Source organism: Pipistrellus hanaki (genome assembly GCF_964339955.1).
Source record: "Pipistrellus hanaki genome assembly, chromosome: 13".
Classification (NCBI taxonomy): Eukaryota; Metazoa; Chordata; class Mammalia; order Chiroptera; family Vespertilionidae; genus Pipistrellus; species Pipistrellus hanaki.
The window spans coordinates 59,631,081-59,654,235 of record NC_140515.1 but is presented as its reverse complement, the minus strand read 5'-3'; the positions used below and the strand labels follow the sequence as shown (position 1 = coordinate 59,654,235).

At 64.2% G+C, this 23,155-nt stretch overlaps 1 protein-coding gene across 3 annotated transcripts; it reads left to right on the top strand.

The window, feature by feature from the left end:
- Window positions 1-5,765: 5,765 nt before the first annotated feature.
- On the top strand, window positions 5,766-22,712 carry DHX30 (DExH-box helicase 30). Of its 3 annotated transcripts, XM_084901627.1 has the most exons (22): window positions 5,766-5,892; window positions 7,584-7,677; window positions 9,560-9,612; window positions 10,230-10,325; window positions 11,073-11,101; window positions 14,032-14,162; window positions 14,521-14,631; window positions 16,577-16,863; window positions 17,150-17,270; window positions 17,565-17,714; window positions 18,831-18,983; window positions 19,075-19,908; window positions 20,143-20,218; window positions 20,305-20,409; window positions 20,526-20,701; window positions 20,835-21,041; window positions 21,121-21,396; window positions 21,485-21,644; window positions 21,733-21,890; window positions 21,986-22,089; window positions 22,165-22,304; window positions 22,395-22,712. In XM_084901627.1, the coding sequence occupies exons 5-22, from the start codon at window positions 11,095-11,097 to the stop codon at window positions 22,646-22,648; spliced, it is 3,450 nt and encodes a 1,149-aa protein (XP_084757753.1). In that variant the 5' UTR covers window positions 5,766-5,892; window positions 7,584-7,677; window positions 9,560-9,612; window positions 10,230-10,325; window positions 11,073-11,094; the 3' UTR covers window positions 22,649-22,712. The 3 variants fall into 3 exon arrangements, with proteins under 3 accessions (XP_084757753.1, XP_084757752.1, XP_084757751.1); XM_084901626.1 differs by lacking the exon at window positions 11,073-11,101; XM_084901625.1 differs by lacking the exons at window positions 5,766-5,892; window positions 7,584-7,677; window positions 9,560-9,612; window positions 10,230-10,325; window positions 11,073-11,101 and adding an exon at window positions 13,073-13,303.
- The last annotated feature ends 443 nt before the right edge of the window (window positions 22,713-23,155 follow it).

Genomic DNA, 23,155 nt, shown 5'->3' with positions numbered 1-23,155 from the left:
TTTTTTATATATATTTTATTGATTTTGTACAGAGAGGAAGGGAGAGAGATAGTTAGAAACATCGATGAGAGTCATCGATCAGCTGCCTCTTGCACACCCCCTACTGGGGATATGCCCGCAACCAAGGTACATGCCCTTGACCGGAATCGAACCCGGGACCCTTCAGTCCCCAAGCCGACGCTCTATCCATTGAGCTAAACCGGTCCCGGCTCTGGTCTGTCTTATCTTCCACATAAACTACGTGAGACCTAGTCCTGACTTGTTCACAGGTGTGCCCTCATGAAGAGGAAAATGGCAAAAAGATCAGACTCATGGGTGCTCTCACCTGAGCAGTGGTTAAGGCCAAGTCCCAGAGGCGTTTGAAAACAATGAAAAAGTGGAGGCCCCAGAAAGCACCCTACCTGGTAGCAGGGCTCCCAGAGACAGTGAACAGGGGGGCGGGGCATGTGTGGGGAGAGACTAGGGATGGGAATGGAGGGGGGGAGGAATGAGGACAAATATGTGATACCTTAAATAAATAAATTTAAAAAAGAGATTGTGAAACAAGCCGTGTGGTTTCCAAAGTAAACTGTTAGAAAGATGCAAACAGTCTCTCAACAGCAGCAAGACATTATCTGTACACATTATACAGGTGTCCCACGAAGGCTCTCTTAACTTTATTTTTTTAAATATATTTTATTGACTTTTTATAGAGAGGAAGGGAGAGGGATAGAGAGCTAGAAACATCGATGAGAGAGAAACATCAATCAGCTGCCTCCTGCACTTCCCCCGACTGGGGATGTGCCTGCAACCAAGGTACATGCCCTTGACTGGAAAAACTTATATTTTTCTTAAGTATATATTTCTATTGATTTCAGAGAGGAAGAGAGAGAAACATCAATGATGAGAGAGAATCATGGATTGTCTGCCTCCTACACGACCCCTCTAAGGACTGAGCCCACACCTGGGCATGTGCACTTGATTGGGATCAAACCTGGGTCTCTTCAGTCCACAGGCTGACACTCTACCCACTGAGCCAAACCAGTCAGGCAAGATCATCTTTTCTTTCTTTTAAATATTTTTATTGATTTTTTACAGAGAGGAAGGGAGAGGGAGAGTTAGAAACATCGATGAGAGAGAAACATCAATCAGCTGCCTCCTGCACATCTCCTACTGGGGATGTGCCTGCAAAAAGGTACATGCCCTTGACTGGAATTGAACCTGGGACCTTTCAGTCCACAGACCAATGCTCTATCCACTGATCCAAACCGGTTAGGGCAAGATCATTTTTCTTAAATAACTCATGTTTATTGCATGTAACATTATCATATTTAAAATCATTTTTCTTGAAGTAAAAAATACTGAAAAAAATGTTTATCAGAGTAAGAGTTGTATTGTGAATTGTGATACTATAAGGGTTTTATGCGTTTTCATTGAGTGGAGGTCTTTGCAGTTTTAATTTTTTTTAAATATATTTTGATTTTTTTACAGTGAAGAAGGGAGAGGGATAGAGAGGTAGAAACAGCGATGAGAGAGAAACATCGACCAACTGCCTCCTGCATACCCCCTACTGGGGATGTGCCTGCAGCCAATGTACATGCCCTTTACCGGGAATCAAACCTGGGACCTTTCAGTCCACAGACCGACGCTCTATCCACTGAGCCAAACCGGTTTCGGCTGCAGTTTTAATTTTTAAATGGAGGTTGGGATCCTTGGAATGTTTAAATTAAATTATTAAAAATAAACAAATAAAAGTTGGGAATGAGCCTTAGATAAAATATGACATGTGAGCGCTAAAAACAAACAAACACGTTCCTGATTGGTCAGAATCTACTGAGCTACAAAATGTCTTAGGGAAAGGAATACAGAAATGGACGTTGCTGACCCCTAGTGCTGGATAGAAAAATTATATTTCCCCTCAAAAGACTCCAACTAGAGAGGCCTGGAACCGAAAAACCGCTGGCTGATTCGTGAGGGGAGCAAGCTGGCAAGCTGAAGCTTTTTATATTCATCTTGATCCCGTCCCTGATGTGTTGATGTATTGCTATCATCTCCGATGTTTATTCTCTGAGTACCAAGTTTTTTCTTTGCTTCTTTTTTTCTCCCAATTTCTGTTCTGTTCAATTAAAATGTTAATTCCCTTTGACATGCTCAAAAGCCATGGATTATATTTTTGCTTAGTAATTACACTACCACTAGAGGTCCAGTGCACGAAATTCATGCATTAGTGGGGGGGGTCCCTTAGCCCGGCCTGCACCCTCTCCAATCTGGGACCCCTCAGGGGATTTCCGAATGCCAGTTTAGACCTGATCCCACAGGCAGTCATCCCTCACAATCTGGGACTGCTGGCTCCTAATTGCTCACCTGCCTGCCTACCTGATAACCCCTAACCACTCTGCCTGCCTGCCTGATTCCCCTAACTGCTCTCCTGCCTGCCTGATAGACCCTAACCGCCTCTGCCTGATCACCCCTAACTACCTCTGCCTCAGCCTCTGCCAATGTGGCTTTGTCTGGAGGGACGTCTGGTCTAATTAGCATATTACTGTTTTATTAGTATAGATTATTTTTACGCATTGTAAATAAAATTTCTAACACAATCCTAAGTTATCACTGTGGGTTTCTTTTTTCAAATTATGTTTATTTAGAAAGTTACATAAAAAAGTAGGAAGTTAGTGTCAGTATAAATGAGCCACCTGGGCTGTGTAGGCTCATGATACAAGCTACAGAAGCAAAAGAAGGGCCTTGTGGCTTAGGATAGAGAAAGGCAAAGGTATTATAAGTGCCTGGGGGAGGGGGAAGGGGCAGGCGCAGGCTCCGCAGGGTTCAGCAGGCCTGACACTGCTCCCTCTTCCTACTAAGACCTTCACTGAACCCCGGGGAGAGTGGACTCTTCCCATTGCCAGGGGTGGGGTCCCAGAGTGGGGTCCAGTGCTGTCAGTGAAACACGAAAAGGAGTCTAATTTTAAGACTTTATTAGTTGGGTGACATAAACATCGATGGAAACACTAGCTAAATTCTGATTGTCTACTAAGTGGTAACTCCCAAAACCAACCCAAAATGTGATTTTCTAAATTAAATCCTCACCTGAGGATATTTCTCCATTTTTAAAAGAGAGTGGGAGAGAAAGGGAAAGATGGAAATATCGATGTGAGAGAAACACATCGATGGGTTGCCTCCTCCAAGTACAACCCCCCCCCCCTTCCTGGGCCAGAGAGGAGACATGTCCTTGACCGGAATCAAACCTGGGACCCTTCAGTCTGCAGGCCGATGCTCTGTGGGAGGGAAGGGAGAGACCCTGACGGGCGCCCACCTCGTACAAGGTGCATCTGAGCAGAAACAACTGTTCGCTAAAGAGCCCAAGGCTCGAGCATAAGGACAAGATCTTCTGAAAGAAAACTACCAACATAACTGCTGCAAAAAGCCAAAGTAAACAACAACAGAGAAAAAAAGCTAAAATATTGAGAACGCTCCACCGGTGCCTGTTCTGCAGGACTCCCTGTGCGTTTTCAGACTTCTGTGCAGGCCCTTCTCATCCTCTCCCGGGTTCGAGTTTCCTTCGGGGTGAGGACCAAGTCTTTATCCCCTAACTCACAACAGCATTTCAAACAACGTGAGGGAGCTGGGTCCATCACCGCGGCCGTGTCTCTCAATGACGTTAGCGGCGTACAATCCTCCCCGTCACCTGGCACACAGCAGCTCTGCCATCTTGCTTTTTCGCCCTTTTCACTGGCGGGCGGAGTTCAATCCATTACCTCTCATCCAATTAGTACCCTCGCTGCTATTTTTCTAGCTAATTCTACCCTCTCACACTTTCAGAAGAACCTTCCTAAAATTAGCTGTTTTGGGCCTGGCCGGTTGGCTCAGTGAACAGAGCATCAGCCTGCAGAACCCCTGTCCCAGGTTAGATTCCCTTCAAGGACACATTCCTCCATTGCAGACTCCTTCCTGGTCTGGGCCCTGGTCATTCCTGCAGGAGGCAATCCATCAGTGTGCTTCTCTCACATCGATGTTTCTCTGTCTTTCCCTCTCTCCCTGAAAAGTATCTTAGGGTGGAGATTTTTTAAAAAATTAGCTACTTGACTTTCTAAAAGCAGTTCTTTTACTCCCCTGCTTAGAACTGAAATAAATTTTAAAAAAATATATTTTGATGATTTTTTACAGAGAGGAAGGGAGAGGGATAGAGAGGTAGAAACAGCGATGAGAGAGAAACATCGACCAACTGCCTCCTGCACACCCCCTACTGGGGATGTGCCGGAAACCAAGGTACATGCCCTTGACCGGAATCGAACATGAGACCTTACAGCCCACAGGCCCATGCTCTATCCACTGAGCCAAACCGGTTTGGGCTGAAATAAATTTGTTACCAATAAAGTCAAAATCTCTTGGTCCGTCTCCTCCTAAGCCTGTGCCGGCGCACACATCCAGCACCGCCTGTGTCCTCAGGATTTGCCCGCCTTCGGAGTCTTGCTCACGTGCTTCTTTCTTCCTGTTGTCAGGATTATACTCCTTTCTCTGGAACCCTCTTTATATGTCACCTCCAGCATTTACCACTTTTAAAAATACATATATTTTTATTGATTTCAGACAGGAAGGAGGAGAAGGAGAGCAACATCAGCGATGAGAGTGTCATGGACCATCCGCCTCCTGCACGCAGCCCGGGCTGCCCTGAGCGGGGATCCAACGGGACGCAGCTCAACCACCAGCCCTGCCGGCGGGCCCTCAGCATGAGGTTTGCTTCACAGCATGGTTTCCTCTGCTGCAACCCAAAGCCCGAGGACAGGGCCTGCACACACACCTGCCGGGCGCGCTGCGTCCCTCCCCGCGCAGGGACCCCCCAGGACCAGGCCCGCCGCGGCGGGGCAGCCGCTGGGATAAATGACGCCCGCGCCCCCTTCCCTCCCGTCGCGCCAAGAAAGGAAATGAAAACACTCGCCGGGTTTGTTAGGACCAGAGGGACCGGCTGCGGCGCCGACGCTCCCTGTCCCGGGGCTACGTCTAAAAGCCCTGTTTCTCCGGCCGAAAAGTCCGGCCGCAGCTGCGGAGCCTCCCACCGTTCCCTCCGTTTGGAGTTTGATCCACGGAACTCGCACCGGAGCCGCAACAAGGCCCGCGGCGCCACCGGGGCGACGCCCTTTTCCCCCAGGGACCGCCAGGCGGCGACTCCAGCCCCGCCCGCAGCGCTGACCGAGGCCACCAGTCCCGGCCCCGCAGCCCCGCTGTCCCCGCAGCCCCGCTGTCCCCGCAGCCCCGCTGTCCCCGCAGCCCCGCTGTCCCCGCAGCCCCGCTGTCCCCGCAGCCCCCGCGCCAGCCCGGCCCCGCAGCCCCGCGGCCCCGCGGCCCCCGCCGCCCCGCAGCTCAGAGGGCCGGGCGGCGGGGGCGTGGCCGCGAGCGGGGCCGGGGAGGCGGACGGCGCCTGGAGGCCGAGCTGGCTTCGCCCCGGGCTCGGCCCTGGCCGGCTGGTTTCCTCCCGCACCGGAGCGCGGGCGCCATCTCTCCCTGCCGGATGCTGCGGGGCCCCGAAAGGCGCGGCTACGTGCAGCCCCAGGCGACCCCGCGGCTTCCCCCAACCCCGCTCGGCCGGAAGTCCCGGCCCCGGCCGCCCGCCGCCGCCGCCCATTGGGCCCGGCGCCGGGGCCTGGCCGCGGGTAGGCCGCCCTTCGGCGTCAGCCTCCGGAGACCCCTGCGCACCCCGGGAAGAGGACCCGCTCGAGAGCCGCCGAGACCTACGGGCGGACTCGGGAGGCGGGGCCGGAGTGAGGGGCGGGGCGCGCCGGGGCGGCAGGCGGGACTTCCGCCTCGGGACCCGGAAGTCTCCGCGCTGCGGCTGGTGGGAGTTGTAGTCCGGCCGTGGTTAGGGGGGGCCCGCGGCTCATGCGCGGTGCATCCAGGCTTGTTTCACATCTGTAACAACAGGTGAATTGGGCTTTTTATTCTCCCCTTCGGTGCCCCCTGGAGGAGCTTACCGCGGCCGGGGATGATCGGCGCGAGGCGGGGTCCGAGTCCGACCGTCGGCTCGGCGGAGAGTGGGGCGGAGAGGCGGGCGGGCCCGGGGAGCAGGCCGGGCATCCTAGGCCTGCCCGGGAAGCCGGCTGGGCCGAGCCGTGGGCAGCCAGGCCTCGGCCTGCCGTTGCCATGGAGCCGGGGCGGGGGCGGGGGCCAGGCAGGTCCGCTGGGGCGGGCTCGGTAGCCAGGGGCTCTGCTGGGGCCGCGGGAGAGGCCGCTTCATTGGCGCATCGACGCCTCTGCCTCCGGGGATGCTCCGTTTCCCGAGGCAGGGCCTGGAGGAAGCCCCTGGAGGCCCTGGGACCTTTGTTTGCTCCCCGTGCGGCCTGGGCCTTTCGCCCAAAGGGAGGCCTGGTGCAATCTCGCCCCCCTGGTTTGCCCCCTTTTGCACCCACCTCGTCACGGGGGGCGGCCAAGGGGGGAGGTGTTCTTTGTTTGCTGCTGGTGCCTGGTCCCATTTCGCACGGGAAGACTTCATGCATGTTGGGTTCTTTGTTTGCAGTGCACTGGGGTCCCAGGGGTCCTCGGAGCCCCCAAGTCAGGAGCACGGCGCTAGCACGCTGCCTAGCTCGCCTTCTTCTCGCAGCATCCGTCCCCATAATTGTGATTTTGCACGGCGGGGGTTGTCCCGCTTTGCACTCCCGGCCCACAGGGGCCTGCCATGCACGGTAGCAGGTGGGCCACAGAGAGCCACTTGCAGACTCTCAACCTGTTTTTGGCTGCAACTTCCTAGGCAGAGTAAATGAGACACCGTCTGACGGGTTCCTTTTGCAGATTCTTGGAAACAAGTAACCCACTGCCACTGTGGTGTTGACCACATCGCATAACGTACTTACCTCTTGGGGTTTGGAGTTTCCAGGAGGCGCCCCTCCCCCTGGTTCTTAGGGTTTAGGATGGTGTTCTCTATGTGTCGCTGCTGAAGGTGCAGCAAATACATTCTTTGCTGCATTTTTTTTTTTTCAACCTGTGTGGGTAGGCCTGTACCTCCAAAAGGTATTGAGTTTTAACTTACGAAGCTGCGGTTCCAAGTCTGTCCGTTGGACACTTCTTGCCTCTTCCAACTTTGGAAGATGCTGTTATCAAGAGTGATTTCAAACACCCTCGGGCCATCCGGCCCAGCACCAGGGGGTTAGTGTACTGTAAGCCAGGCCACTGTGGCGCTCGGTCCCTAACTGCACCTTTACATTGTGCCCGGGGGCAGCGGCGGGATCCTGGGCCAGGTGTGTAACCCCGGGACGGCACTCCTGTGAAGTCCTCCGTAAAGGATAAAAATGGTGTTCGAGGTCTAGTGGTGATTCTCCCAAACCCCCGAGAGCTGCTTTACCTGCCCTCGGCGAACCGCAGCCACGGTGGGAGCAGAGCTCAAAGCTGCCGCAGCGGCACTCTGGGTCAGGCTCGGCGGAAACGCTGGCGGGACGCCCGCTCCTGTGCCGGGAGGTCTCTCCCTGGCATCTTAGAGGGGACGGCTCAGGGCAGCTCACGATGGGCTGAGTGGGCCAGGCAGGGCCTCCGCGGGCACTTCCTGCCACCGACAGGACCTGTCCCTGTGCGGGAGCGGGTGAGGGAGTTCTGATGACCCAGAGGCTTTCCGTACTTCCCAGGGGAGGCCCAGCCTCGTGATGAGGAATAGCAGGGAGAGGACCCAGCTCCAGCTCGCACGCCCACAGAAGCCGAGGTTTTCATTGCTTTTGTAAGGTGAGTTAGCCACGGGCACTGCAAAGCAATTCATTGGTGAATTACATTCATTTGTGACTGTTTTTGGAAGAAGGGTATGATTTAAAAACATTTTTTTTAATTGATTTCAGAGAGGAAGGAGAGGGAGAGAGAGAGATAGAAACAGCAATGATGAGAGAATCGTGCCTCCTGCACGCCCCCCACCGCCGATCCCGCCTGCAACCCTGGAATGTGCCTGATCAGGAATCAAACCTGGGACCCTTCGGTCTGGAGGTTGATGTTCTATCCATTGAGCTAAACCGGCTAGGGCCAGGGTATCATTTTTAATTAGTCGTATGGAAGCTCTCTGTCCTTGAATCGTCCATAGGGGCTCTCGCTGGAGCTAAGTGGTGATTCATTGTGCAGAAAACCGGATACACGATTATTTTACTTGTTTCTAAGCTCCTTACGAGACTCTGAGCCTTAAAGGTTTCCAACAAGGAAGGTGGCTTTCTTTTTGATCTCCGTGACGTGTTCTAAAGCTCTGTAAGATATCACCACTAAAAGATCTTTTTTTTAACCCTATCTGGGTCCTGGCAGTTGGTGAGAGTGCCATCCCAATACGCCAAGGTTGCAGGTTTCATCCCTGGTCGGGCACAGGCAAGCATCAACCAGTGGACGCATAAATAAGTGGAACAAATCGATATTTTTCTCTTTCTCCCTTCCTCTCTCCTTTTCCATTTCTCTCTCTCTGTCAAATCAATATTTTAAAAAGATCTTATCTTGAATATCATACTGTATTTTTAGACCGATACAGGAAAAGACAGTGTTACATGACATGTCATATGAGTTAATATTGGCATGAAGAGGATTGGGGACTTTTAAAAAGCAAAACCAGAAGTTTATTTACAAGCAAATTAACATAATTTTTTGGCAAGAAAGTATTGTTTCTTAATCACTTAGATAGTTTAGATTTTATAATATTCAGGTTTTCTTTAAAATTAGAATCTCAAATTACACCTTTTTTCTTTCATTTTGGACAGAAGGCGTCTATGGAATGTAGTTTCTTAAAGTAAATTGAATCCTTGATAGGTATTGAAGTGTTCTCTCTGAGCCGCCGAATCCTAGCATCACGGGGAGAGGGAGCGCCCGGGCAGACCTGTGCGGTCGGCCCGCACCCCGCGCCCGTGGCTGACCGTGAGAGGGCAGAGGTCAGGGGCAGGCGCGGGCCGAGACGCCTGGGGATGTGGGCAGCGTCCTGCTTTGCTGCGGCTTCTGTGATGTTTTAAACTAAGGCCACAGGATGCCCCAGCACCAACCCCAGAAAACTGCTTAACACAGGGATCGTTCTGAGTTTAGCTGCTTTTTAAAATGAAGTTGTTACAGCAGAGTGTTCCTTTCTTTTAAGTCATGAGGTCGCCTCCTCAGTTAATTGTATTAACGAGCAAAATGCGACCAAATTTTTTGCCAACAGTTGGACTTGGAGCTGACAGTGTATCTCCCCGCGGCTCCCCGTGAAGGGCTTTGCTCGTCCTTGCTCAGTCCCCTGGGTTCTGCGAGAGCCTGTACCGTGTGTCCGGAGGGCAGGCATCGGCCCATCCCCGATGCAGCGGGAGCGAGGGCCCTGTGGAAGCTCCTAGAAGCCCTGGAAGGCGGTGTCCTGGAGCGGGGACTCTATCGGCGGTGAAGCGCCTCACCGCCCTCCGGGCTGGGTTTGGTGAGGAGGAGAGAGCTCTGGAGGAGAGAGGAGCAGAGCCCGGCACCTGGAGCGGGCTGGCCCTCCCTCCTCACAGGGCAGCCGCAGCTCCTGGTGCAGAGCTCCCCTCCCGACCGGGACAGCTTCCCGAGTCCCCGTCCTCCGCGCTGAGCCTCCCCAGGCCCTGGCCCCGAGCACTGACGCCGCCTCTGGCACGCTTCTTCCTAGGGTGCAGCGTTCCCTCCGGCCAGAGATGTTCAGCCTGGACTCATTCAGAAAAGGTGAGAGGGCCCGTCCGTCCGTCCATGCCTGTCTGTCCTCCCTGGGCCGGCGGAGGCTGGGAGCCGCCCCGGGGGAGGTCCTGGGTCGCCTGAGAGTGACTTTTCAGACTCTGGAGCCACGCCGGCCATCCGGCCATCCCGCCCGGCAGTGCCTGCGGTTCAGTGCCTGCCGGGAGCTTCCCATCAGGGTGACATTCAGCACCGGCTCCGAGGGAGCCAGGCAGCCTCGACCGGCAGAGGCTCCGGACCAGGTCCCCGTTCGCATGGGGCTCTGCCCTCGCCACCTCCCTTCCCACGCCATCGTGGCTCCGGGACCGCCGAGCTCAGACCCTGGTTCCCCAGGAAAGAGCGGAGCTCTGGCTGCGTGCCGTCTGGGGACCCACAGCCGACGGCACAGGGGCAGCGAGGGGCCCGGAAGCTGGGCGTGAACTCAGGGTGGCTCAGGCGCCGGGAGGGGGGTCCCTGGGAGGCGACAGCCCTCTGGGCAGCGCTGGGGACACTTTCTCCGAACGCGTGACCGGCTCCCGGACCACCAGCAGCCCTGCTGCCCGAAGCCCCTCCCGGACGCTCTGGGGAGTGAGCGTGGCCGTGCCCCCCTGACTCCCCTCTCTCCCCAGATCGGGCCCAGCACAGGCAACGTCAGTGCAAACTCCCTCCGCCCCGCCTCCCGCCCATGTGTGTCAACCCTGCCCCCGGAGGGACCATCTGCCGAGGTAAGGGGGGCCGCTCCTGCACAGCCCGGCGGGTCTGCGGGGGGAGGCCGGGCGGCCGGCCAGGCTGGCCTCTGGGCCGCAGGAGGAGCTGCGTGAGGTCACGGGAAGGTTTGGGCTGTTCCCTGACCCTTGGCCTCAGGCCTCCTGTGAGCGGAGCGAAGGCAGCAGCCTGGAGAACCGGAGGCTGGCGTCTCTCGGCCGCCGGGCTCGGGGCCCCCGAAGTGTGGGGCGCTCGGGCGGGGCCAGAGCAGAGCACCCCGACTGGCCAGTGCGCCCCTCGAGGCGTTGGGATCCTGGCACACTGGTCCCGCCCCCAAGCCCTTCCTGGCATTCACACCTGCCTCTCAGGCCCTTGTGGTGGAGGAGAATGTCGGAGCCCAGACAGGTGACAGCTCCCCGCAGGCCCCGTGGTGCCAGGGTGGCCCGGGCACCTCTGCCCAGAGCCTTCGGTAGCTGCTCCGGGCCTGGCGCTGCCCTCCCTGCCCCTGGCTGCCCGTCAGGGAAGAGCCTCCTGGGTCAGCCCCCTGGACGCGGCCGTGCCTCAGGTCTGCCGGGAAGGGCTTTGAAGGCCGGGAGCGCCCGCAGGCACCCTCCCCAGCGCTCGGCCCGCCCGCCGAGGATGGCCGCTCGCTAGCGCTTGGCCCCGACCCCTTGGCTGGGGAAAGAGACGCCACCCCTCCCGCGGCCATGGCAAGAGTTGATCGCCCTTTTTTTTTTCTTTTTTAAAACGCCCTGTAACTCGAAAAGGCTGAACGTTAACATTCCCAACATGGCAGGTGAGTGGCTCTGAGCGTCAGGCGTGCTGGGGAGCGGCTGGTGGGCAGGCCGCGCCCCGTGAGCCCACTCCGCCCCCGGACGTGCCCTCTCCCTCCGCCCCCTGTGCCAGGCCTCGCTGCCCTGCTCCCCAGGCTGGGGCCTCGCCCGGGAGGAGGGGCAGGGGCAGCCTCGGCTCAGACAGCCGCGCTCAGGGTCGTGGCCGCTGCACAGGTCCCGTGCCCGTGGAGGCAGGTGTGGATTGAAGCTCCCCTCCCCCAGCCCCTCTGCTGTCCCGGGAAAGGGGTAAAGGCGCTCACCTGAGCCTGCCCTGCGCCTCCCCCTCGGCCCGGTCCTGGCGGGGCCTGGGCACGGCTGGGCCCGCGTCTCAGACGCCCTCTCGCCCCCTCGCCGTGTGCCTTACCCCTGTGAGGGGGAAGCCGTGAGCACGGGGTCAGCTGGCCGCCCGCCCTGCAGGGCCCTCATCTTTCTGGCTTCCGCCCGCGTGGGCGTGCTCGCCATTGACCAGAGGGTGAGCTCCGGGCGTCGGCATGGGTGCTGGCCGAGGCGGGTCCTCAGGGTTGGCCTCTCACTCCGCCAGGAGCCCGGGGCCTGCACTCCGGGCCTCCGGCTGCAGGGCCAGGACCTCCTGCGGGCGCAGCAGGCCCTCCCCCGCTTCCTCCGTCCCAGCTGCAGGCTCCCCCGGAGCGGAGGGGCCGCGTCTGGGCCCGGCTGAGGTCCTGGGGGGGGGTGTCTTCTCTCACACGGGCCCCTTTCTCAGGGGCAGAGGGGTGCCCTGTCCCCAGGCGGAGGCGGAGAAGGTGGTGCGGGCGCGGGAGGGCCTCTTTGTGGCCGGGAGGAGAGGAGCGCAGCACGGCCTGAGGTCGGAGTAAGCGTGCCGGCGTGGCCCCTGCCTTCTGCGGCGGCTCCGCTGCCTTGACCACGGAAAGCGGTGGGTCCCTGCAGAGGCAGCTGGCCGAGCGGGAAGCTCGCTTGGCAGCGGGCAGTGGGGGCAGGGCCTGCAGGAGCCCTTCGCCGGCTCCAGGCCCCGGCGGGCACAGGCCCCGAGGCCGCCAGGAGCCGCTGCTGCCCTGTGCACCAGGGCGGCGGGTTTGCCGGTGACATCGGCGGGTGAAGGGAGAGAGGAGGGCAGGCAGCTGGCAGACCCTCAGCTGCCCCAGTGCGAGCGGGAGCGGCTCCTGGCGGCCCCTCGTTTGTAAGCGGACCCGGCACAGGGGTCCGAGCACCGGCCGGCCTGTGCCCAGACGCGGCTCCGTCCAGCGGCCGTCTCCTTCGGCCGCAGACGCCGGTTCTCCTGCCCCTGAGCGGGCGGGCGGGCGGGCGGGCGGGCGGGCGGGCAGCTCGGTTCGGGGATCTGGCTGCTCCCGGCTCGGATGCGCCGGGAGCCTCCGCTCTGCAGACCCACCCCCAGCCAAGCGGCCCCAACGCGGGCGGCCTGGGGTGCAGGTGTGGCCCCTCGGGGGCTGGGTCATTGCTGCCGGGCTGCCTGCCCTTTGCCGGGTCCTGGTGCCCTGGGGGGGCAGCGCCTGCCCAGCGCCCCCTGGCGGCTGCCCCGGGCGGTCCTGGTTTCCCCCGGCATCGCCCGGGCCTGCCCTGCGGGGCCTGTGGGGCCTGCAGGGCCCGGGCCGGGGCCGGGGTGGGTGCGGGGTCCGGGGCTTGTGCAAAGGCAGGTCCCTGCCGCCCAGACCTCATGAGTGAGAAACGGGCCCACCGGTGCCCCCACCGCCTCCAGACCCCCCTCCTGCCCCACCCGCCGGCCTCTGACCCCGGTCCGCTCCCGCCATTCCGGGCGACGGAGGGCGGTGCTGGCGCTGCCCAGACCCGGGACCCAGGGCCCCGCTTCCCGCCCGGCCCCGGCCCGCGGGCGCCCTCACCAGCCCGGGCCGAGGCGGAGCCGCTGGGGGCTGTGCTCCGGGTCCGCCGGGCCGGCAGGGGGCGCCGCCGCTCCGATCGGGTCCGCCGGGCCGGCAGGGGGCGCCGCGCTCGGGCTGCGCCGCGGCCGGGAGCGATGGCGGCCGCCGGGAGGCTCATGGTCCTGGCCGCCCGCGTCTCTCGGCGCCTCAGGCCCGGCCCCCGCGCCGCCGCCGGGCGACAGGGGCGCGCGCGCGGCTTCTCGTCCGGCTCCGCCCGCGCCGACCCCGCGCAGGAGGCCGAGGCGGAGGCGGGGGCGGCGCCCGCGGGCCCGGAGGGCGGCATGGTGAACGGTGAGCGCCCTTGGCGGCGGCGGCGTGTCCTCCGGAGCGGTCCGGGCCGCCGCGGGGCGGGGGGCGGGGGCGGGCGCCCTGCCGCCGGCGGACCGCCCCACCCCGCCGCCATCGCGGTCCCTGCGGCCCGGCCTCCGGCTGCTCGGGCTGCGCGGCCGGGCCGGTCCCGGGCCGGGTCCCTTGGCGCGTGTCCTGGGGCCGGCCGCCCGGGCTGCCCGCGGGCCCGCCGGTTCCGGGCCGGTGCGGCGCCGGGTGGGCCGGGGCGCAGGCGGTGGGTGGGTGAGCGGCCGCGGTGACATGAGTGTCCGGTTCCGGGCGGAGGGTGAGGGGGGTCCGCCCCCGGCGCCTCCCTCCGGGCGGGCCGGGCAGGTCCCTGCGGGCGGGTCCGGGTCCGGGTCCGGCTGGGCTCGGCGCCTCGCTCCGGGCGGACCGGGAGGGAGGAGGGTCCTGCGGGCCGGGGGCTCGCTCAGCGGGTCTGGTCAGTCCCCCCGCGGGGCCTGTGTCCGCCCCGGCCTGGCGGCCCCTCCCGCGTGCGGCGGCCCGTGGGTGCCGCGGGGAGCGCTCCCGGCCGCGGGCCGGCTGTCAGGGGAGCGGGGGAGGGCGCCGCGGGGCGGGCCCGGGGAGCCGCAGCCACCCGCCTTCCCCAGAGCTCGTGTTTGGGGTCCTGAGCCCACGCCCCGCGTCTTCCGGAGGAGAGCAGCTGTAATGCCTTGTTCTTGTTCCCTTAGCTTCTAGGGACCTATTAAAAGAGTTCCCACAGCCCAAAAACCTTCTCAACAGTGTGATTGGAAGAGCCCTTGGCATCTCTCACGCAAAAGACAAACTCGTCTACGTGCACACGAATGGACCGAAGAAAAAGGTAACCGCGCAGGGCGGCCACGGGGACCGAGCTGAGCCGTCCTCCCGGCGCCTCCGGCAGGGCGGCGTCCGAGCGGAAACCGTCTGAGCTGAGGCGCTGAGGCGGCCGGTCAGGGAGCCGCGGCGAGCCAGGAGGCTCATCTCGGTGACAGGCCCTGCCCGGCGCAGCTCTGGCCCGGCGGCTAGCTGGACTGCTGGTGTGGAGCGGGTGGACCTGCTGGAGGTCTCACCGCCGAGCTGTCCCGCCTCGCCCTCTGCCGAGAACTGGCCCTTTGAGGAACAAACAGCTGGCCTGGGGGCTCATGCCCTGGGGCTTGCCGCCCCGAGAGGCAGGGCCCTGACCCTCTCTTCTCTTCCAGAAAGTCACCCTCCACATCAAGTGGCCCAAGAGCGTGGAGGTGGAGGGCTATGGCAGCAAGAAGATCGACGCCGAGCGCCAGGCTGCCGCCGCCGCCTGCCAGCTGTTCAAGGTGACTCCCCGGGGCGGCTGACGGGGCCCCGCTCCCGTCCTGTGGGCCCCCCTCTCCCGCTCCCCCGTTCTGCGCCAGCCCCCACGCTGTAGCCTCGGGGAGTGGATTTCCCGCTGCGATGGCCGACCCTGTGGCTCAGGCCACAGAGCGGAGCCCCGTGGGCAGCGCTCCGAGGGCAGCGCCCGCTCCGCGGGCAGTACCGGGCTGGCGTCCCCGGGCGTCCCTGTCGCAGAGGGTCCTCTTCTCGGAGGCGTGGTCCCGCCTCGCTGCCCGGGCTGCTCCTGGCTCAGCGTGGCGCTGAGCTGAGGACAGAGCTCTTCTTCTGGGAGTTGGAAGCACTTGGAACCCCCTGTGCCCTCCATCCCGCTCACTCTGTCCCCTCCCTGCGCCGCCTCTGGGGCGTGTGATTCTGGAAGAGGCGATGGGAATGGGGCTGTAGCATGAGGCACCGCGGCCTGCTGTGCCCCGCCCCCAGGACTCCTCGTCCCACCGCGCACAGCCGCCCGCCGCCTCGCAGCCAGCACTGCTCTCCGCGGGGAGTGCCTCCCTGCGTCCGGGTCTGTCCTCGGGGGCTGGCCTCTCCCTGAGGGATGTCCTCGGGCTCACCGGGCGCTGGCCCCGCAGGCGCCCTTCCTCGGCGTCTGTGGTTCGACCACGTCTGCCGACCAGCCCGTCGGCCCGTGGTGCTTCCACCTGACGGAGTTCTGCTCGGCCGTGGGTGGTGCCTCTGACGTGGGGTCCGGGCCGGGTGGTGGTTCTGCTCTTCGTGTCCGGAGAAACCACCTGGTGCGTCCAGCGGCCGCCCTGGTCCCTCCACCCGCCACGTGCCCGGCTGGCCTTCCACGCCCTTCTCCCCGCCCCGGGGCCGGGTCCCGGCGGGGCGGAGTCTCGCTGGGGCTTTGGCCTGCATTTCCCTGACGAGCAGTGATCTGAGCGGCTGTCCGCGAGCTGTGCCTTTTGTTCCTTCTTTGGAGAAACGCTGGGCTGTTTGGGGTTTTCTGTTGCTTTGGGAGTTCTTTATATATTTTGGACTTCATTCTCTTTTATCCCCCAACATCTGTACCCCCAGTTCCTCACTCCCCACAACCAGCCGTGCTGTAAGTGCTGCCCTCGGAGGGGCTGTTTCTCTCTGGGGAACCCCCGCTCCCTCCCGCCTGACAGGCCTGCTGTTTGCACCTGTCTGTCGAGCCCGGAAACTGCCGGACTGATTGGAACCTCGTTGCTGTCACGTGTGTAAGAGCAGACCGTCCGGGCACACGGTCTCCCTGCATGGAGGTCCGTTTGCCATGTCGTGTGCTTACGGTCACCTTCGGCGGGTCAGGCCTTCATTGCTGCTGTGAGAGCTTTAAACGCTGACAGAAGCCGGAGGCGTTGTAAGGACGGTGGTCCCTCAGCCGGTCCTGGCATCAGCTGCCGTGATCTCCGACGTCAGCGCGGTCAGACCTGCTCCTGCTCTGGCTCTCCTTACACTCGGGCCTCACACCTGCGCCGCTCTCCCCGGTGCTGAGCCTCTTGGGCAGGACCTGGGCTCCCTCCCCGGCCGGCCGGGCAGCTGTGTCGTGCCAGAGGCCCGGCAGGTGCTGGTGGTGTTTGCTCCGAAGGCGGCGATGCCGACTGCATTTGCAGGTTCATTCCGGGAAGGGCCTTTGGAGTGCACGCCGGCCCAGGTCCTTCCTGCCTCACGGCTGTCCGTCCGTCCTTCCCGGTCTCTGCGCCTTCGGCAGCAGCGCTCCTGTCGGAAGGCGTGTGACGGGGGTGTGGTGGGGGTGGGGCAGAGTCCAGGAGCCATGCCCCCGCGGTGTCTCAGATCAGTGACGTGTCTGTCCTGTGGGCTGGCTGGTTGTTTCTGCCTTTTCCGCAGGCGCGGGAATGCAGACGTTTCCGGCTCTGTGCCTCCGCGAGGCGTGCAGGTGCCATGCACCCTCACAATGCCCTCTCCCCGCAGGGCTGGGGCCTGCTGGGCCCCAGGAACGAGCTGTTCGATGCAGCCAAGTACCGTGTGCTCGCCGACCGCTTCGGCTCTCCGGCGGATAGCTGGTGGCGCCCGGAGCCGGCCATGCCACCCACTTCCTGGCGGCAGCTGAATCCCGAGAGCATCCGGCCCGGGGGCCCCGGGGGCCTGCCCCGCTCCCTGGGCCGAGAGGAAGAGGAAGAGGAGGAGGAAGAGCTAGAAGAGGGGACCATCGATGTCAATGACTTCCTGTCCCTGACCCAGCAGGACACCCCCCTCAGGTGCAGCTGGAGGGGGTGCAGGGAGGCTGGGGCCGGGGCGTGGGAACGGGGGGCTCCCGGGAGCCTTTCTGAGAAGGAAGGCCCGCGCCTCGCCTGGGCCCGTAGTCACTGCCCGGTCTGGGGGCCCGCCGGGTCTGTGCTTGGGCTGGGCTTTGTGCCCAGCAGCCCCCTGCCTGCCCCTGCCCTCTGAGGGCGGGCCCTGAGGGAGCATCAGCCACGCTGGGGCGGGCGGGAGGGGGGACCAGCCCTGGGAAGAGGGCTGCTTCACCGGAACTTTGGTCCTCAGGGGGGGGTCCCTTGAAATGACGGACGACGACAGTGCGATCCGGGCTCTGACCCAGTTCCCGCTCCCCAAGAACCTCCTGGCCAAGGTGATCCAGATAGCGACCTCGTCCTCCACGGCCAAGGTGAGCTGGTCTCCGGGGCGGGGCGGGGGAGGGGGAGGGGGAGAGCGGGTGGGGCAGGGGCAGGGGCGAGGCTCCGGTAAGCAGAGCTTCCCCAGGGCCAGGGCCCTCCGGCCTGGATGCGCCTGGTTTGGCCACAACAGCGTCAGCCCACGGCGCCATCACACTGGCCTGGCCGGTGCTGGGAGGCCGTGGGGCAGCCAGTGGCCTGGCCCGGACACCGTCCTCCCTGGGAACGCCCTCCGGGGGGCAGGGGGCTCTGTCTGCGCTCACTCCCGTCCCGCTCTCCTCCCGCAGAACCTCATGCAGTTCCACACCGTGGGCACCAAGACCAAGCTGGCCACCCTCACGCTGCTCTGGCCCTGCCCCATGACCTTTGTGGCCAAAGGGCGCCGCAAAGCCGAGGCCGAGAACAAGGCGGCCGCCTTGGCCTGCAAGAAGCTGAAGGTGAGCCCGGCCTGGCAAGCCTGACCGTCCGGAGCCCTCGCCGGGCAGACCGTCCCCTTTTCCGGAGGCCATCGGCCTGCCCGCCTCCGGCCCGCCCTGCTTGTCAGGCTGAGGCTGCTGCTCCGGGCAGGAGCTGGGGAGCCACAGCCCCTCGTTCTGAAGAGCGCGGAGCGAGAAACGGTGCCTTTGCTTGCAGAGAGAAGAGAGAGAGCTCGGAACCTGGGCCTGAGGCCACAGGACAGTCAGACGTTTATCCGGGATGAGGACAGAGCAGCACGCTCAGGGCCGGCGGCTTGGGGTCGGCAGGTTGGCAGCGGGGTTAGGTCGTGGCTGCCTGGGCAGCAGTGCTCTGAGCCCAGGGGTCAGTGTGCAGAGCGAGACAGGAAGCGGCCCAGCCCCCTCGGAACTGCATCCCATACGGCCGACGAGGAGTGGAGCGTGCCATGGGCGGGCACAGGTGGTACGGGGAACACGGGCGATGGCGATGGGCCGCTCGCTGGGGACTGCTGAAGTCTGAGCTCGGGCTCGATGGCGCCCCTGGCGCCCAGAGGCCGCGGCTGGAGGCGTCCTGTCTGGGAGAGCCGCCGTGGTGGCGCCGCCGGGAGGCCTGCCCGGAGCCGGGGTGGCCCGGAGGGCTGAGCCTGGGCATCGGAGGGCCGGCTTGTGTCTGCCTCTGGTCAGCTGGCGGGCGTGTAGGGAGGGGACCCGGTGTGTCCCCGCCAGTGGCTGCGTAAATAGAAAGCCTGTGCACACGTGTGCAGTGTGGTCCCGTGGAGCTGGTGCCGTGCGGGCGCGAGGTGGGTGGGCTCTGGGGAGGCCGCGGGGGCGGGTACGGCCGGGGCATCTGTCTTCTGGGTCCACGTTGGGTGTGCGTGGAGGTGAGCCTGGGCTCCAGCTGCTCGGTTCTCAGAGTCTTGATTTTCTTGAGTTAATTCTAACTATTTGGGGGTAATTTACTTTCCCTGGTTCCTCACTTCTCCCTCCTGCGTCGCGCCAGCGGGCACCCAGCTCTGGGGACAGGGGTCGCTCCGCACAGCTCTCGGAGCCCCGGGGCCCGTGGGCCGCTCCCGGCGGGCGGGCAGGCGGGCCTGACGCGGTGTTGGTGTCCCTCTGCAGAGCCTGGGCCTGGTGGACCGGAACAACGAGCCGCTCACCCACGCCATGTACAACCTGGCCTCCCTGCGCGAGCTGGGCGAGACGCAGCGCCGGCCCTGCACCATCCAGGTGCCCGAGCCCATCCTCCGCAAGATCGAGGCCTTCCTGAACCAGGTGAGCCCCCCCCCCCCCGGCGGCGGAGGGGGGACAGGCGGGGCGGGCGGGGAGGGGAGGCGGCTCACCCTGCGCTCGCCCCTGTGCCCAGTGCCCCGTGGACAACGCCTGGGTCTCCCCGGAGCTGCGGCTGCAGAGCGAGGACCTCCTGCCCCTGGGCAAGGACGCGGGGCCCCTGATGGACCCCATCACCGGCAAGCCCTACCTGCCGCTGTCGGAGGCGGAGGAGGCGCGGCTGAGCCAGAGCCTGCTGGAGCTGTGGCGGCGGCGCGGGCCCGTCTGGCAGGAGGCCCCGCAGCTGCCCGTGGACCCGCACCGGGACACCATCCTGGGCGCCATCGAGCAGCACCCGGTGGTGGTCATCTCGGGGGACACGGGCTGCGGCAAGACCACGCGCATCCCGCAGCTGCTGCTGGAGCGCTACGTCACGGAGGGCCGCGGCGCCCGCTGCAACGTGGTCATCACCCAGCCGCGCCGCATCTCGGCCGTGTCCGTGGCGCAGCGCGTCAGCCACGAACTGGGCCCCTCCCTGCGCCGCAACGTGGGCTTCCAGGTGCGGCTGGAGAGCAAGCCGCCGGCGCGCGGCGGGGCGCTGCTCTTCTGCACCGTGGGCATCCTGCTGCGCAAGCTGCAGAGCAACCCCAGCCTGGAGGGCGTGAGCCACGTCATCGTGGACGAGGTGCACGAGCGCGACGTCAACACGGACTTCCTGCTCATCCTGCTCAAGGGCCTGCAGCGCCTCAACCCCGGCCTGCGGCTCGTGCTCATGAGCGCCACCGGCGACAACGAGCGCTTCTCCCGCTACTTCGGCGGCTGCCCCGTCATCAAGGTGCCCGGCTTCATGTACCCCGTCAAGGAGCACTACCTGGAGGACATCCTGGCGCGGCTGGGCAAGCACCTGCACCCGCACCGGCGGCACCACGAGGTGAGGGCGCGGGCCGCCCCCTGCCCCCGGCCCGGCCCCGGGCTGCCCCCTGCCCCTGGCCCGGCCCGGCCCTGGACCGCCTCCTGCCCCCGGCCTGGCCCTGGGCCGCCTCCAGCCCCCCGGCCTGGCCCTAGTCTCCTCTGGGAGTGGGGAGGGGGCAGGTGCAGTGCCAGCTGCCTCAGCCTGACCCGCTGACCCCTGGCCCGGGCCGGCCGCGGCCTCTCCTCCCCTCAGTCTGAGGATGAGTGTGCGCTCGACCTGGACCTCGTGACCGATCTGGTTCTGCACATCGATGCCCGCGGGGAGCCAGGTGGGTGCCCCCCTCGGCCCTGTGCCCCCTCGGCCCTGTGCCCGTGTGCAAGGAGCCGTGGCTCATGCCTGCTGGGCCCGTTACAGGTGGGATCCTCTGCTTCCTGCCCGGCTGGCAGGAGATCAAAGGGGTGCAGCAGCGCCTGCAGGAGGCCCTGGGCCTGCACGAGAGCAAGTACCTCATCCTGCCAGGTGAGCCGGTCTCCCCGTCTCTGACCAGCCTGCCTCCTGGCTGCGGGCGTGGCCCCTTCCCTGAGCAGACAGGGCTGTGCGGGGCGTGCCCGTGACCGTGTGCTCGCTGCCCCCAGTGCACTCCAACATCCCCATGATGGACCAGAAGGCCATCTTCCAGCAGCCGCCCCCGGGCGTGCGCAAGATCGTCCTGGCCACCAACATCGCCGAGACCTCCATCACCATCAACGACATCGTGCACGTGGTGGACAGCGGGCTGCACAAGGAGGAGCGCTACGACCTGAAGACCAAGGTGCGCGCCTCCGGCCGCCGGCCCGGGGCTCCCAGCGCCCCGGCTCCTGCCCCACGGGGCCACACTGGGCGTCTCCCTGTTCCTGCTGGGGAGGGGCCGGCGAGAGCTGGCTGCTCACCGGCCCCTCCCCCAGGTGTCCTGCCTGGAGACCGTGTGGGTGTCGCGCGCCAACGTGATCCAGCGCCGGGGCCGGGCCGGCCGCTGCCAGTCCGGCTTCGCGTACCACCTGTTCCCGCGGAGCCGGCTGGAGAAGATGGTGCCGTTCCAGGTGCCGGAGATCCTGCGCACGCCCCTCGAGAACCTGGTGCTGCAGGCCAAGATCCACATGCCCGAGAAGACGGTGAGCGGCGGGGCGGGCGCGGGCGTGGGGCGGCGGGAGGGCCTCGGGCGCGGCCGGCTCACGCTCGCCTCCTGCGCAGGCGGTGGAGTTCCTCTCCAAGGCCGTGGACAGCCCCAACATCAAGGCGGTGGACGAGGCGGTGATCCTGCTCCAGGAGATCGGGGTGCTGGACCAGCGCGAGTACCTGACCACCCTGGGGCAGCGCCTGGCCCACATCTCCACGGACCCCCGGCTGGCCAAGGCCATAGTGCTGGCCGCCATCTTCCGGTGCCTGCACCCGCTGCTCGTGGTGGTCTCCTGCCTCACCCGGGACCCCTTCAGCAGCAGCCTGCAGAACCGCGCGGAGGTGGACAAGGTCAGGCCGGCCCCCGCCCCGCCCCTGCAGCCCGCCCCACCCCTGCCCGAGCCGCCTCCTGCAGCCCCTCCCCGTGCCCTGCCCCCAGGTGAAGGCGCTGCTGAGCCACGACAGCGGCAGTGACCACCTGGCCTTCGTGCGGGCGGTGGCGGGCTGGGAGGAGGTGCTGCGCTGGCAGGACCGCGGCTCCCGCGAGAACTACCTGGAGGAGAACCTGCTCTACGCGCCCAGCCTGCGCTTCATCCACGGTCAGCGCCGCCCGCCCCCGCCCCGCCCCCGCCCGGGCCCCGTCCGCCCGCGGCTAGGGGCCCCAGTCACCCCACGTTGCCTCCCCAGGACTCATCAAGCAGTTCTCCGAGAACATTTACGAGGCTTTCCTGGTGGGCAAGCCCTCGGACTGCACCCTGGCCTCGGCCCAGTGCAACGAGTACAGCGAGGAGGAGGAGCTGGTGAAGGGCGTGCTGATGGCGGGCCTCTACCCCAACCTCATCCAGGTGCTGCCCGGGAGGGGCTGCCCGGCCCGCCTCCTTCCCCCCTCCGTTTCCTCCCCCCGCAGCTCCTGGCTGAGCCCGCCCCCTGTCACCTGCAGGTGCGGCAGGGCAAGGTGACCCGGCAGGGCAAGTTCAAGCCCAACAGCGTCACATACAGGACCAAATCCGGCAACATCTTGCTGCACAAGTCGACCATTAACAGGTGGGGGGCAGGGGAGGCGGGGGGCCCTCGGGGGGGAGGGGCAGGAGCGGCGACTCACCAGCTCTTCCCCCTCAGGGAGGCCACACGGCTGCGGAGCCGATGGCTGACGTACTTCATGGCCGTCAAGTCCAACGGCAGCGTCTTTGTCCGGGACTCCTCCCAGGTGCACCCCCTGGCCGTGCTGCTGCTGACCGACGGGGACGTCCACGTCCGAGGTGGGTGCCCGCGGGCCTGGCGCCTCGGCTGCGCGGGGGCTGGCCGCCCCGGCCCGGCCCGGCCTCACCCGCCCGTCCCTCCCTCCCCAGACGACGGGCGCCGGGCCACCATCTCGCTCAGCGACAGCGACCTGCTGCGGCTGGAGGGCGACTCGCGCACGGTGCGGCTGCTGCGGGACCTGCGCCGCGCCCTGGGCCGCATGGTGGAGCGCAGCCTGCGCAGCGAGCTGGCCGCGCTGCCCCCCGAGGTGCAGCGGGAGCACGGGCAGCTGCTGGCCCTGCTGGCGGAGCTGCTGCGCGGGCCCTGCGGCAGCTTCGACGTGCGCAAGGCGGCCGACGACTGAGCCCGGAGGGCTGTGTACAGAGGCAAATGTTTATTTAAAATAAAGTTCTATTTATCCCTCGTGAGCATCGCTGTCCGTGGGGCCCTCCGCCGGGCATGGGCACAGGCTGTGCCCCAGGCCTGGGGAGGAAGGAGCTGGAACCCACCCCGCGCGTGGCTGCCGTCCTCACCAGCCGGGCCACGGGGCCAGCCAGCTCCCTCCGTCACAGCTGCTCCTGCGTCCCCCGCGGTGGCCTGTCACCGCTGTCCCTGTCCTTGCAGGTGGGGCAGCCAGTCTTTCCTGGTCTCCCTCCCCGAGGCCGTGGTCAGCCTGACCTGCGGCCTCGGGACCTCGGGTTGCGTGGCGGCCTGCCCACGCCCAGGCCTGCCCTAGGTCGTGGCCACAGCTCAGCCCGCCCTGGGAGACCACAGTGACCCACCCTGGATGCGCGAGGACAGGGAGACACCAGCACAGGAGACGGCTCAGGTGGGACAGCACGAGCTTTATTCACTCCCGAGATGGGTACAG